The following is a 13,769-nucleotide window of genomic DNA, read 5'->3' as shown; positions in this document are numbered from 1 at the left end:
GGAAACAGAAAAGAATAATCGATAGAATTGAGAGAAGAGAATTAGAGAACAGAAGAAAGGGGTGTATTGCAATCAGGGCTGGGCAAATTATTTGTTTGATTATTTGAATTATTTGAAATTTGTGGTAAAAGTCAAATAAATTGCTTCAAACAATTATTTGATCTTTTTATTCAAATAAATTGTTTGACCAAATAATGTTTGACAAATTCAAATCAAACAAAAATTTTTGACCAAATTATTTGAAAATTTTCAAATAATTTGAAACCCATTTATGTGTATCATTTATGACAATTTTTCTCTTCAAACTGCCAAAAGGTTAGGTGGAATAATTAATCCGAACTTCAGAAAGACTTTCAGAATGAAAAATTTTGCAAAAATAAGGGTTTTCATTGATTTCTACGTGTTTTAAAAATTAATTAACTGTTTTTTGTTGTTTTTACTGCTCTCGTTGACGAAAAACGTTTTTTTTTGGAGTTGTTTGAAATTATTTGAAATTGTTTGAATATTTGAGAAAACATTTCAAATAATGTTTGATCAAATAAATTATTTGAAAAACAAATTCAAATATTATTTGATCAAATAAATAGTTTGGAAAAAAATTTCAAACATTATTTGGTCAAACAATTTATTTGACCACTCAAACAATGCCCAGCCCTGATTGCAATACATATTGTTCCGTTGACCAAGCTAGAGACCGTGGGAAATGGAGAGAGAGGTAGAGAAAAGGAGGAAATGACAACCTCATGTACAGGCTGGCGTGTCCTTGACGCGTTTTTGTTCATTCAATGTCAGTCGATGTGTTATTGTCTACATGAAGTTTCGGATGCCCACATTTGTGTCGCCAGGTTCCTGACGCCCTCATGTCTGAGTGTCTGACTTACAGAAATCTAAATTCCTTGATTTTCAGAGAATCTGATCTTTTTGAGCGGATTTTCAAAGTTTTGAAAAGTTAAATTATCTGGCTGGCGTGTCTTTGACGCGTTTCAAAAATAATGGTATTATTCATTAAATCTCTTAGAGGGGCAACAATGGAAAAGGTCAAAAACAAGAAGCAGATAAATAAGAAGAGATCAAATAACGCAATTGGAATATTTACAATAGACTCAACAGTATTATGAATATAATTCAGGATTCAGGATTTAATTACAGCACCTTTTGGAACATCTTGAATTCCGATTCTTTGGAAAATGAACCGATCTTCCGTAGTAAAAGTAATACTCAAAAGCTTCTCGCTATCTGGAACCCGGAAGAACCATTTTTGATCTACGTCGTCCTCGTCGTCGTTCACTACAGGAAGAGAAGAATGTCCAAAAGCCATACGGATTTCATCTCTTTCGTCCAAAAAGTTTTCGGCCTTGATATTAAAATTAGTCAATGTTAGGGTCGACAGGAAACTCTGAAATCATAGAGTAGTTATAGTTAAATTATATAGTTAAATCTAACCTCTTTTAGTAAAATAATATCATGTGTTGGCATTGAGTTGCATTCAATCACAGCCTCCGAAAAATGAATAAAATCTTGAATTTTAAGATCGAAATCCTCTCCTTGAAATTTCACACTTCTTGCTGATTTCCATTGTTTTGTTTCGGTGATTTTGTTGAGGTCTTTACTATTTTTGTCTTTGACACACTCTTCCATGACAATTTCATCCAAATATTTTGCGTCGAAAAATGGTAAGCTATTGGCAATTACGGATAGATTGCACCAAGAAAAGTTGACTTCCTTGGTATGAAGGCATTTTAATCTGTTCAACATTTCATAAAGCTTCTCGCATTCTGCTTCTTCATCTATATCCACTCCAACAGAATCCAGAACCGGCGTCCAATGATGCTTCATAATTATTTCGAATTCTTTCAAAAATACATCGACGAAATGAGTGGTTTTGAAAACTTCCGATTTTTCATTAGTCGAGGACGACACTAAACAATCATTTTCCTTCTGTTCGTAAGTTATATATCTTCTCCGTGGAGCTTTGAAACCAATTCCAATTAAATTACCTTTCAAATCGAGATGGATCACTGTGTCGTTAGTTTTGGGTGGCTGTTGATCGATAAATTCGCGGAGGTTGTGGCAAACTTTTCGAAGTTTCAAACTGAATGAATTTCATATAATTCAAAATTTCCAAAACTCAGACTTACATCGAAAAAACATCAAGGTTTTCCATAACTTTGGACTTGATAACCGCTGGGAAGTCAACCAACAGAGTTTGAGATGCCATATTGGACTGAAACACAACAAAAGGTTTTCAATAAGCCACAAAGAGTGTATGCCACGAAATAGGAAGAGACAGAAAAGAAAAAGAGATAGAATAGAGAGTGAAGATATTGAAGAGAATTAGAGAACAGAAGAAAAGGGTGTATTGCAAGACAAATTGTTCCGTTGACCAAACAAGAGACCGTGGAAAAAGAGAGAGGTAGAGAAGTGGAGGAAAAGACAACCTCATGTACAGGCTGGCGTGTCTTTGACGCGTTTTTGAATGAAATGATGAAAATTCTCTGTCTGTGTGTCACTTTGTCCGGATGTCTATCCAGGCGAAGCTCAAAAATGTCAACATTCCTGTAGCCAAGATCTCCGATACCCTCATGTCTGTCTGTGTGTCTGTGTACGTCTATCCGCTTTTCAATTTTCAAGGAATCTGAACTTTTGAAGCAAATTTTCTCAGATTTTCAAAACTCAAAAATGTTAAATAAGCTGGCTGGAGTGTAAGATTTTGCCTAATTACAATGTTTGCGGGTCTGCAGACTGGGGTGTCTTTGATGCGTTTCGAACAAAATATTATATTCATTCAAACAATAGAAAGAGAGAAAGAGAAAACAAAAGAGATCGGAATGAAAACTCATGAGAAAATAAGATATAATGACACACTATTTAATCACAGCACCTTTTGCAACATCTAGAATATCAATTCTCCGGAAATTGAACCGATCCGTCTTATTAAAAGTGACACTCAAAACTTCCCGATTATTTGGAATCCGGAAGAACCATTTTTCCTTTGGCTCACTCTGATCGACTGGAAGTGAAGGCATTCCAAAAGATGCATGGAGTTGCTCTCTTTCATTGAAATTATCGTCTATTAGCATATCAAAACTTGTCAACGTTGAAGATGTCAGAAAACTCTGAAATCATAAAGAGTTGCACATTGCCAAACAAGAAATCAAGACAAACCTCTTTTAGCAAAACAATATTTTGAACTGGCATCATTTTACAATCAATATCAACTTCCTCGAAATGTAAGAAATCTTGAATTCGAACACAAAAATCCCATGCTTTAAGTTTCACACATTTTGAGTTTTTCCACTGCTCCAAATGTTTGATTTCTTGCAAATTCAACATTCGGAAGTCATCCACCTCATCCTCTTCGTAGGGGAGTTCAATTCGAATTTTGTTCAAATCATCGGAGTGAAAAAACGGCAAAAATTTGGCAATCTGGTCAACGGTACATTCATCAAAAACCACTTCATCGGTATGAACACATCCGATTTTAGTCAATTCTTCGAGAACTCGTTCTTCTTTTAATAGGCAAATTAAAAAAACAATCCAATACTGGGTTCAAACGATGCTTCATAATCTGTCCGAGTTCTTTCAAAAACACATCTATATAATTTCCTATCTCCATCACTTTCTTCCGAACTCCGTTAGGTTTTTCCCATTCCATTGTGCAACGGTTTCCATCTGCACGGAAAACAAGACTATCTATTTCAGGTGATTCCATAATAATTGATATGCAATCTCCAAATGTCCTGACTTTAATTGCACAGTTGTTGAATTTCAATGGGCTCTCATCGATAAACTGACGTAGATTATAGCAAACTTTGCGTAGTTTTAAACTGAATATAGTTTTTTTTTACTTCAAAAAACTGACCAACGTAATACTTACATCGAGTAAACGCCAAGTTTTTCCAATACTTTAGATTTGACAACCGCTGGAAAATCAATCAATAAAGTTTGTGAAGGCATGGCTGACAGAGAAGAGGAAAGTTGTTTGATGGAAATAATATAAACTGATATCGTTTTGCAAGTGTGACAAAAAACTTAAAAATGGATGAGCGAATAGAAAAAAAGACAGGAAAGAAGAAAAGATAGTGAGCAAATAACAGTGTGAGTAGAATAAAGGGAGAAATTATCTAACGTAAAAATAGATACTTTGAAGTTACGTAATTCATTCAAAATGACTTCAAAATTATATTACATTATTAATAAATTAAATTATTATTAAAAATTACTTTATTACATTAATCACAGCCCCTTCAGGAACCTCATCCAATCTTAAACGATTAAAAACAATTAGTTCCAACTCGGTTATAACAAAATGCACAACTTCTTCACCATTCCCGAAAAACCATTCGTCCTCTGGTCCAAAAATTTCACGAATTTGGTGAACATCAAAATAATCATCAGTACATTGAATCTCAAAACGAGTCAAGGTGGAAGACTTGAGGAATTGCTGAAAATAAATTTCATTTTCAAATTAAATTTTTGGTTCTAAAAGATTTTATAACTCTTAGAAACTTACCTCTTTTAATAAAAAGATCTTCTGTGCTGATATTTCCAGACATTGTATTTTCACCTCTTGAAAACCAACAAAATCTTGAATATCTGGAATAAAATCTTCTCCAGCGAACTCCACGTATTTACAGTTGTTCCACTGCTCCAGTTCACAAAGTTTACTCAATTTCCCATCTTGATGTTGTGGATAATCCAGTACTTTGATTTTTTCCAGTGATTTCGAATCAAAGAATGGTAAAAACTGGAAAATTTGGAAAATATTGCATTGATCAAAAGTCACTTCTTTGGCATGGAACGAGGCATTTTCAGGGTGTAGATTATTGATTTTTGTGTCATTGTAAGCCGCAAAAATGAAGGAATTCAAAGATCCCATATGTCTCGAGAATATTCTATAGTCCTTCAAAAACTTCTCAATGAAACTTTCATCCTTGAACAATCTCATTTTCCTGTCACTCCAAATCAGCAAACATCCATTGTCATATTTTTCGAATCTGACGAATTTCTGGATCCGAGGTGTCCGGAATTCCATGTACACTCCGTTTTCATTTAGTTTCAGCATGACCTCACAATTCGGTCTAATTTTGATCTCATCTAGAAATTCACGAAGACTCCGACATACTTTGCGGACGGTCAGGCTGAAATTGGAATTTGAGATTTTTTTAAAAATTGAAAAAAAAACCTAAACTTACATTGAGAAAAAATCCAAGTTTTCCAGTATTCTTGCAGTGACATCGGTTGGGAAATCAATCAATAAGTTTTGGGAGGTCATAAGAGACGGGAAATGACTAGAGAAGGGGAATGATAAGGGCGCAATGATAAGAAATGTTGTTTGCTGAAGATTATTTGTCACTTTTTGTGTGAATTTAAAAAAAAATAAAAAGATTTATTCAACCTCTTATCACAGCTCTTTCCGGAACATTTTCCGCATTGATACGACAAAAAGTGATGTAACCCAAATATCTGATAGTTAATTTCAAAACTTTTTGACAACTGCGTGGAGCCAGAAAAAACCATCTTAATCCGTCAACATCCCTTCCACAAAATGGTTTTCCGAAAACACTTTCCAGTTGACTTCTATCCATAAATTGTTGGAAACGAATAGCAAAACTTGTCATTGCAGGAGATGTGAAGAATTTCTGGAACATATAATATGTACATACAGCATCGCGCAGTAAGATATACAATATGGCCTTTTTCTGTTGAAAATGACCAAAGGATATTACGGTATCAATGATTGTCCCACAAAGTAAATAATGTATACAACATACAGAACAAAGGCAGAGCTCCATTTTTGTAGCTGACAACTTATTTGTACGGACACTCCTTGTGGTCATTTTAAGACAATTTGCACTATTTTGCACTGAAATGGGACGATTTAAGGGTAAAATTAATTTGTAACTTGCTATGGAGTGTCCGTATCAAAAAATTGTGAACTACAAAAATGAAGCTCTACCTTTGTTATGTACCAGTCGGTTCACGTCGCCTAACGGCGACTAAACCTCCTTTTCTACACCACCCTTCTACATGTTACAGCGCCTGCGGCGCTTCCCAAACGATTGAGACTATCGAGGTCTCAGAATTCTCAACTTATGTATCGTAATATTTTTCTTAACTTGTTAGTAGTTTTCTAGCTGTGAATAGACCGTTCCGAAAAAAACACAATTGTCAAATCTCTACTTTTCTGATACAATTTCCTTCCCTTAATCCTCCATTTTTTCTAAATCTGGCAATAAGAAAAAATCTTCCACGTCCCACATGGGACACATCCAACTGATTACAGTCAACGCTGCCTAACTTGCCAGATCAGATTCCTAGACGTTCACCTACACCATTTGAAAATCAAACTTAGCCGCGAAACATAGCTCTTCGCAGTATGGATTAACTTGATCCATCCTTCCCATGTAGTGAGGATATGGTTGTGCATCTGTAGCAGCTATTCCTAGAAGAGCTCCTTGGCGTGCCGACTTCCGAAGTCGATGTGGTCTGCCCGTCTCTTTCACTTGAGTTACAGATGCTCTGTTGGTGTTGGCTCTTGTTCTTCCCGCCTTCACATCTTCGGGATCTTCTTATCGTCTGATAGCAGCCTGGGAAATCTTTGAAGCCCGTCTAGATCTCGTTTGATCACCGGACTCGTTTTTCCTGCTGATTTTCATTCGTTTGGTGTTGGTTCTGTTATAGTTCGACTGTCGACTGCTCAGTGTCAGACTGTAGAAATCGTCGGACTGATGTATCATTTGCCATAATTTTCAATCTCAGAGATAGTAAAGATCCGGGCAATCTTGGGTGCCGGAAAGCAGTGCCCGACGTCTCCTTTTTGTCGATGTTTTTCACCGGCTCCTGTGTCATCAGCTGAGTGCCCTCGATCCCATCAATTCCGTTGAGCTCTACGTTCACATCTGAATCCGAGCCGATATCCGTACTTATATTCATCTCGTCTCTTTCTGCCGTCAGGTCAACAACATTTGCTATGGAATCCTGACAATATCAAGTCCGGATAGCTTCACCGGACGTTTTCTTCTTGCCGTTTTTCTTTGCCGATCTCTGTGTCGTGTCCTCTAGCCGATCAATTTTTCCGAGCTCCACTCTCCCATCTGATTCTGATCGATGAAACACACCTTCATCTATTTCTTCTTCTGTACTTATCAGACTATCACGAAGCCGAGGAACAGCCTCCGAGGTGGAGGTGATATCACGGGGAACAGGAGAAGCACCACCATGAGCATCCAGTGAATTGTCGGCGGGAACAGTTATTAGTTAGAAAGAAAATGATAGTTATCAGCGGTTGGAAAAAACGGATTTTACGTGGCTCATATCAGGACTTCACGCGGCTTCCGCTCGTCCTTATCAGAGTTGAGCGGAATTCCGCCTTCCGCCTTCCGCTTTCCGCTAAATTTTTGCCTTTTTCCGCTTTCCGCCTTCCGCCTTCCGCCGTTTTAACATTTTTTCCGCCTTCCCCCTAGAGGATATCAGCTTGAAAAATTTGTTCGCCTACTCGAATTTACTGATATTTTTGAGTTTTTTGCAGCAAAACTAACAATTTTTACCAAAAAAGGAAATTTAATACAGATTTAACCATTTTTAAAAGCTTTTTACAACAAAATAAGACCATTTTTTGCCAATTTTTTCATTCCGCTTTCCGCCTTCCGCCGAAAAATTTCGCTTCTGCCTTCCGCCTTCCGCTTTCCGCCAAGTTTTTTTACTTCCGCCAAGTTTTTTTACTTCCGCCTTAAGCTTTCCGCTTTCCGCTTTTAAAATTTTCATTCCGCCTTCCGCCTTCCGCCATTTCAAAAATCGCACTCCACTCAACTCTGGTCATTATATTTTAAAAATGGGAGGAGCGAAAACAGTGATGAGAAGAAGGGAAATGTTGCCCAAAATGGCTATCAATACTTTTTTTAATGTGGACCCATATGGATCCATCACCTGTGTCTTGAAAACTGCCCGTATCTATTTTTGAAACTTTTTTTTTCTGAATCCGATGATAACAAAAAATGCTTGTCGTCGTCCTTTTTTTAGGTAACGGTCAGAATTTGTTCGTGACGTAGATCTCACTGGAAACAAACGACATGTTCGAAAACTTCTACTTTTCCGAACCTATCAACAAAAATTCAAAAAACTTTTCTCGTCACCCGGGATCGAACTTAAAACTAACTGTAGTCAACGACGCTTAACTTGCCAGATCGGCACAGGTGAACCGCTGGGGAACACATATGGAACCGCGCGGTGGCGAATATGTGGCTAAAAAGAATGAGGGTTGGGCCCTATATGTGCCCATATGGATCCACGCGCGGTCGGCCGAAAGCGTGGGGCGCATATGGAACGCATATGGATAGCATATCAGCATTAATTCTACCAACCGTATTTGGTTGATTATTCTGTATGAAACACTAGAAAGCCCTAATTCATTGTTATGATAGGTATGTAATGTTATTATGTTGTTTCACTATTCCTTTTTTCAACTTGTTCACTTTCCATTTCTCGGACTTGTACATTTTCTCCGTTCTTTCTCGAAGTTCTTCATTTTTCAAACAGATAATGGCAATACTTCATGAAAAATTGAAAATCACATACGATTTCATATAAATATTATAGGTTAGCTTGGCGGTTATAAAACAATTTTTGATGTTCGAGCTTTTCTTTGAACTCTGAAAAAAAAACCCGCCGACGAAATTCGAAGTCCGGTATTTTGACTTTACTTCGGTATGACAAATACTTACCTTCTTACCTTTAAATCCATCTGAAAAAATATAATTTCTTATCATACCGAAGTAAAGAAAAACACATGACTCGAATTTCTCGACAAAAAGCTAAAATTTAAGTTTATTGAGAAAATAACAACTTTTGTATTGAAAAAAATAAGTTTTCGTAAGTTTAAATAGCTTTATTTATATTTTTGAAGTTTGCCATTATCTGTTTTGTGCAAAAAGAATGAAGAAAATAGGTGAAAACTTCGAGAAACGGAGAAAATGGGCCCGGACTTATAGAAAAAAATGTCGCGTCGATTTACGGTAAACAACACGCCCACGTGTAATTCCGGAGTGTCGTTGCGGCGGCCGGCCGCCACCCTCAAATATGGACCATACATGGAACGTATATGGGAGCCAAATGGGTGCATCCGCGGCCAGTACACAGAAAAGACGACCGCACATATACGCCACACGCGCGGTCCACGTTTCATTTGAGGACACATATAGGGCGCTATTCTGGCACTTTCACACATAGGATTCCCAGCGGTTCACCTGTGGGACGCGACGACACGTCAACCCTAACCATGCGGCCACGGAAAATCCAAGCCGATGAAAAGAAAGAAATGACGACGCTTAGGCCGACAGTTTCACGCCACTTTTCCCGTTTTTCATTCCCCTATGCTTTATCTGTGTTTTTGGCTCAGAAGGCGTCATTTTGAGAATTTTGAAAAAAGAAAAAGACGGGCATCATTAAGAGAAAATTTCTGATTTTTTGGTCCGAATTTGAAGAAAATCGGTTCAGTAGGGAGGGCGGTAGGATCGGCGACAGACACACAAACATACAGCCGTTTGCGTTTGTTAATAGTAAAGATGGTTTACACGTAATTTTCTTTGTGGGATAATCAGTGATACTGTAAGGTCAATTTCAACTGAAAAATACCAAGTTGTATATCAAGGTACTGTAAACTAACCTCTTTCACTAAAACAACATCCTTAACCGAAATCATTTTCACGTCAATTTCCACTTTCGAAAAATGTAGAAAATCTTGAATTTGAGGTATGAATCCTGTTAGCGTGAAGTCCACAGATTTTGCTTTCTTCCACTGTTCCAGTTCCACTAGTTTGTTCCAGGCAGCTTCATTTGTTTCGCTAGGCTTTGAATTTCCCAGTACAGAAATGTTTTCCAAAGTGTCTGCATCCAAACTCGGCAAGCATTTCAGTATGTTTTTCAGCGAGTAACGGTAAAATGTCACTTTCTTCGCGTGTAAAATTGTATTGCTGGCAACCAGATTTTCCAGACAATCACTTATTTCAGATCCTTCAGAATTTTCAAACCAAACGGATTGCAGAACTCCCGTTTGATGGTGTTTCATAACCAGTTGAAGGTCTTCCAAACAACATTCCATTACATTTTTATCACTGACAATTTGAAATTGTTCAGACGGAACGTCGGCCTTGCTCCATGTCACCCAACACCCGTTATCTATTTCCTCGTATTTAATTTTTAGGGATCCTTTTGGATTGAATCATGGAATACCTGTAGTGAAATTCCAAAAGAAATTGCTTTCGGCGCGGTTTTATTGATAGCGTCACGTAGGGAATGACACACTTTTCGAAGTTTCAGGCTGGAAAAAAACTGATTTGTGAGTTCTGTAAAGAAAGAGTCTTACATAGAGAAGATATCCAGTTTATTGAGAATCTGATGAGTTATTTTGATTGGAAAATCGATCAATAAAGGTTTGGAAGACATTTGAATGGGGGAGAAGGGTCAAAATTGAAGAAAAATAGATACTGATAATGACCTCGATAACAGAGGAAGACAGTTGTAGTAAATTTCGCAATATACTTAATTTTCAACTCGCAGAGATATTTGGCTGTAGAAATGAACTCTACTAAGTACCAATGACCAAATTTATAGATCGTTTGAAAGCCGCGTTTTTGAAGACTTCCCTTATAAGATAGTTTTCTTGTTTCCTGAAACTGGAAATAGTGATGATACATACCTGATTATACTGGTACCTGTCCAAAAAATCCAAAAAATACTGACATCAGGTAAAAAATTAAAGTTTATTAAATATCGTCCAAATATTAGAAAGTGTGACTAAGAATCTAATCCCATATCACAGCTCCTCCTGGAACACTGTCCCTATTAACACGACTATAAGCAATACTCCCCATTGTAGTTATAACTAATTCCACAATTTCTGGACAATTCGAAATCCCGAAGAACCATCTTTCCTGGCCATGCAGCCCGTCATCAAGTTCTTTAAATGATTCCCCGAGAGCCACTTGTAATTGCTCGTCATCCGTGATGTAATCGAAGAAAATCTCAAATCGGGTGAGTGTAGAAGACGTTAGGAACTTCTGGAAACCAACAAGTGAGACGGGATCTCAAAATTATTCTTACTTCTTTCAACAGCACAATCTCCTGATACGGCACCGATTCAAAATAAACTTTCACAGTGGAAAAGTGAAGGTAATTCTTGGTTTTTGGAGACACATTCAAGCCTTGAACCTCAACATTTTTGGTATGTTTCCATTGGGGTAGTTCTGCGATTCTTTTTAAATCAAAACGTTCTTTATGTTCCTCATCTTCCTCTTCTTGCATCTCTGCTTCCATTAAAACAAGTTTCTCCAAGATTCCAGCATCAAAAAACGGGAGAAATTTCAGAACTTGATTTGGACTTGAGACTTTTAAGATGACTTCTTTGACTTTGAATTCAGAAGAAAAGATTTCAATTTTCGAATCGATATCTTGAATTCCCAGCTCAAAACATTCCATCTTTCTTGAATTGTTAAATTTCAAAATAATTGCGAAATCTTTCAAAAACAACTGCTCGAAATTTTCCTCCTCGAACATTTTCGATTTTCCACGACTCCAGTCTTCTGAATCTTTCTTCCACACAACTTGACATTGGTGCTTTTCGTATTGAATAGTCTTGGTATCGAGCTCCAGTAAGATAAATTCTTCGTTGAGTTCGAGACGGATTTTTGGCGGGAAATTTGAATTTCGTAGTAGGGTGGAGTCATCAATAAAGGAACGAAGACCGTGAGAAACTTTGCGGAGGGTTAGACTAAAAAATTTTTTTTGAGGGGTTACTGCAACAAATAGCAAAATCTTACACAGAAAACAAATCCAATTCATTCAAAACTTTGTGTAGTACAACACTTGGAAAATCGATGAGAGACATCACTGACATGACGTTTAGCAAATAAAACTATTTTATGTTATCAGAAAAAAAAAAGAGAAAAAAGATGACGAATCAAAATTTAAACAAATAAAATTCTAGAGAATCGTCACTTCTGTTATCTCTGCATTCTGCGGCATTTCCTCCAACTTGATGCGATCAAACTGGAGCGCGCCTTTAGTGGAAATGACGAATTCCAGAATTTCTTCACTTTCAGGGATACGGAAATACCAAATGTCTCTCCTATGCTCACTAGTAACTTGTTCTACAAATGACTCTCCAAATGTTTGAATAAGGCGTTCGTCGTTTTCAATATTGTCAGACTTTATTAGTAAGTACCTCAAGGAGTGTGCTTGCACCATTGTCTGAAATTGTCTTATATACATAAATATATATTTTTATAAAGCTCTCACCTCCATCAAGTTAAATATCATTTCATATGAAATTCTCTGCCAGGAAATGGCAACTTGTGTGAAATGCAAAAAACCAGGAATATCGTAAACCACGTAGAAGGTATCAATATCCAAAGATTTCACAGTCTTCCAATGATCAAGTTTAGCAATTTCTGTCAAATCGATAAACGATTTTTCCAATTCCGCGTCAACTCGATGACTACAAATTTGCAAGATGTTCAATGTAGTTGGATCGAAAAATGGCAGCATTTGTGAAGCAATCTCGGGATTCCAGACACCCAGTTCAAGATACTCCACTTCAATTTTCTTGAATGCCTTAAGAATCTCAGGCGCTATTGTATCCGTGAAAACTTGCAAGTCGAAACCCTTAAAATGGGGGTGGAACTTCATGACCAGGTTGAATTCGTTCAAGAAGAGCTCCATAAAATTACAGCCATCCAGCAATTTCTTCTTTCCTTGCCCTTCGCCGTATTCTGTATTCCACGTCACCATACATCCCTTCTCGTGTTTTTCATACTTTACGTAAAAGCCTTCGTGGTGCTTCACTCCATTTTCCAGTTTCAAACCTAACCAATTTTTGTTGATGAGCAGCATAATAATAGGAAAGTCAGAGATTGGTTTCAGATCGTCTATAAATTCTCGGGTTGCATGACAGACTTTCCTAAGGGATAGTCTGAATAAAGCCATGTATGAATAAGAAAAAAAACCAAATATTTTATACTTACATTGACAAAAAATCACATTCGTTGAAAATTTGTGTTGAAAGTTCCTGAGGAAGGTCAGTCAGTAAATTATTTGCAGTCATCTCTCTCTGAAAATAAATCTAATTGCACTTATCAGCACAACTATATATGTTGTCTGCGAATCCTTATCAGTTCATTTTCCCAGAATCTAATTCAATTAGTGATATCAACTCTCTGATTTTTGCTGTGACTATGTGCTTATGAGTTGAAGTTTTTTGAGATAGTGATTAATTTTTCGCTGATGACCATCTTATCAATTTTCTTAACCGGAAGTCGGAAGTCGGAAGAGAAATTCCTTTTCCGGAAGTCAGAAGTCGGAAGTCGGAAGTAGATTTTTTTGCAAAAGTTCAAAAACTCCAAGAGAAAGTTCATTAAAACCTCAAAAATCGATGAAAAAATAGTTTTTGGGAGAAGAAAATCCTATTTTATGTCCTTTTAGATCATTTTTCCAAGTACTTCTGCGTTATGTACTCTTCGTAAATTCCACAGTTATGAAATGACATAATTCGAAAGTAACTTTCCTTAACCGGAAGTCGGAAGTCGGAAGTCGGAATTCCCAACAACACTGGTCCCCACCACTCTCTGAACACGGCTCAAAAAATTTTGTTTCACATGCAATCAAAATCAAAGATTCTTGTTTATTCATTTAATTTATTCAAATCACTATTAAAAAAGACAACAAAATTTCAATTTGCTGAATTATTATTATTGTTCTTGATAGGTGGTTCTGAG

General features: G+C 36.9%; 6 protein-coding genes across 6 annotated transcripts; all 6 read right to left on the bottom strand.

The window, feature by feature from the left end:
- Nucleotides 1–1,132: 1,132 nt before the first annotated feature.
- Nucleotides 1,133–2,218, bottom strand: GCK72_021462 (uncharacterized protein; the record flags this gene model as incomplete). Its single annotated transcript, XM_053734284.1, has 3 exons — nt 1,133–1,396; nt 1,444–2,092; nt 2,139–2,218. 3 exons carry the CDS (start codon nt 2,216–2,218, stop codon nt 1,133–1,135), a joined length of 993 nt encoding a protein of 330 aa, XP_053583197.1.
- Nucleotides 2,219–2,864: 646 nt separating this feature from the next.
- On the bottom strand, nt 2,865–3,957 carry GCK72_021461 (uncharacterized protein; the record flags this gene model as incomplete). Its single annotated transcript, XM_053734283.1, has 4 exons — nt 2,865–3,116; nt 3,166–3,509; nt 3,556–3,827; nt 3,878–3,957. 4 exons carry the CDS (start codon nt 3,955–3,957, stop codon nt 2,865–2,867), a joined length of 948 nt encoding a protein of 315 aa, XP_053583196.1.
- A 262-nt stretch (nt 3,958–4,219) lies between these two features.
- Nucleotides 4,220–5,275, bottom strand: GCK72_021460 (uncharacterized protein; the record flags this gene model as incomplete). Its single annotated transcript, XM_053734282.1, has 3 exons — nt 4,220–4,444; nt 4,514–5,141; nt 5,196–5,275. The coding sequence occupies 3 exons, from the start codon at nt 5,273–5,275 to the stop codon at nt 4,220–4,222; spliced, it is 933 nt and encodes a 310-aa protein (XP_053583195.1).
- Nucleotides 5,276–6,678: 1,403 nt separating this feature from the next.
- On the bottom strand, nt 6,679–10,443 carry GCK72_021459 (uncharacterized protein; the record flags this gene model as incomplete). The annotated part of the gene is made up of 4 exons (XM_053734281.1): nt 6,679–6,981; nt 9,665–10,183; nt 10,231–10,318; nt 10,364–10,443. The coding sequence occupies 4 exons, from the start codon at nt 10,441–10,443 to the stop codon at nt 6,679–6,681; spliced, it is 990 nt and encodes a 329-aa protein (XP_053583194.1).
- Nucleotides 10,444–10,802: 359 nt separating this feature from the next.
- On the bottom strand, nt 10,803–11,893 carry GCK72_021458 (uncharacterized protein; the record flags this gene model as incomplete). The annotated part of the gene is made up of 3 exons (XM_053734280.1): nt 10,803–11,057; nt 11,101–11,767; nt 11,817–11,893. The coding sequence occupies 3 exons, from the start codon at nt 11,891–11,893 to the stop codon at nt 10,803–10,805; spliced, it is 999 nt and encodes a 332-aa protein (XP_053583193.1).
- Nucleotides 11,894–11,979: 86 nt separating this feature from the next.
- Nucleotides 11,980–13,099, bottom strand: GCK72_021457 (uncharacterized protein; the record flags this gene model as incomplete). The annotated part of the gene is made up of 3 exons (XM_053734279.1): nt 11,980–12,246; nt 12,295–12,967; nt 13,020–13,099. The coding sequence occupies 3 exons, from the start codon at nt 13,097–13,099 to the stop codon at nt 11,980–11,982; spliced, it is 1,020 nt and encodes a 339-aa protein (XP_053583192.1).
- Nucleotides 13,100–13,769: the final 670 nt, after the last annotated feature.

The sequence above is a fragment of the Caenorhabditis remanei genome, chromosome V (genome assembly GCF_010183535.1).
Source record: "Caenorhabditis remanei strain PX506 chromosome V, whole genome shotgun sequence".
Lineage (NCBI taxonomy): Eukaryota > Metazoa > Nematoda > Chromadorea > Rhabditida > Rhabditidae > Caenorhabditis > Caenorhabditis remanei.
The sequence above is the reverse complement of the archived record's forward strand: the minus strand, read 5'-3'. Positions and strand labels throughout refer to the sequence as shown.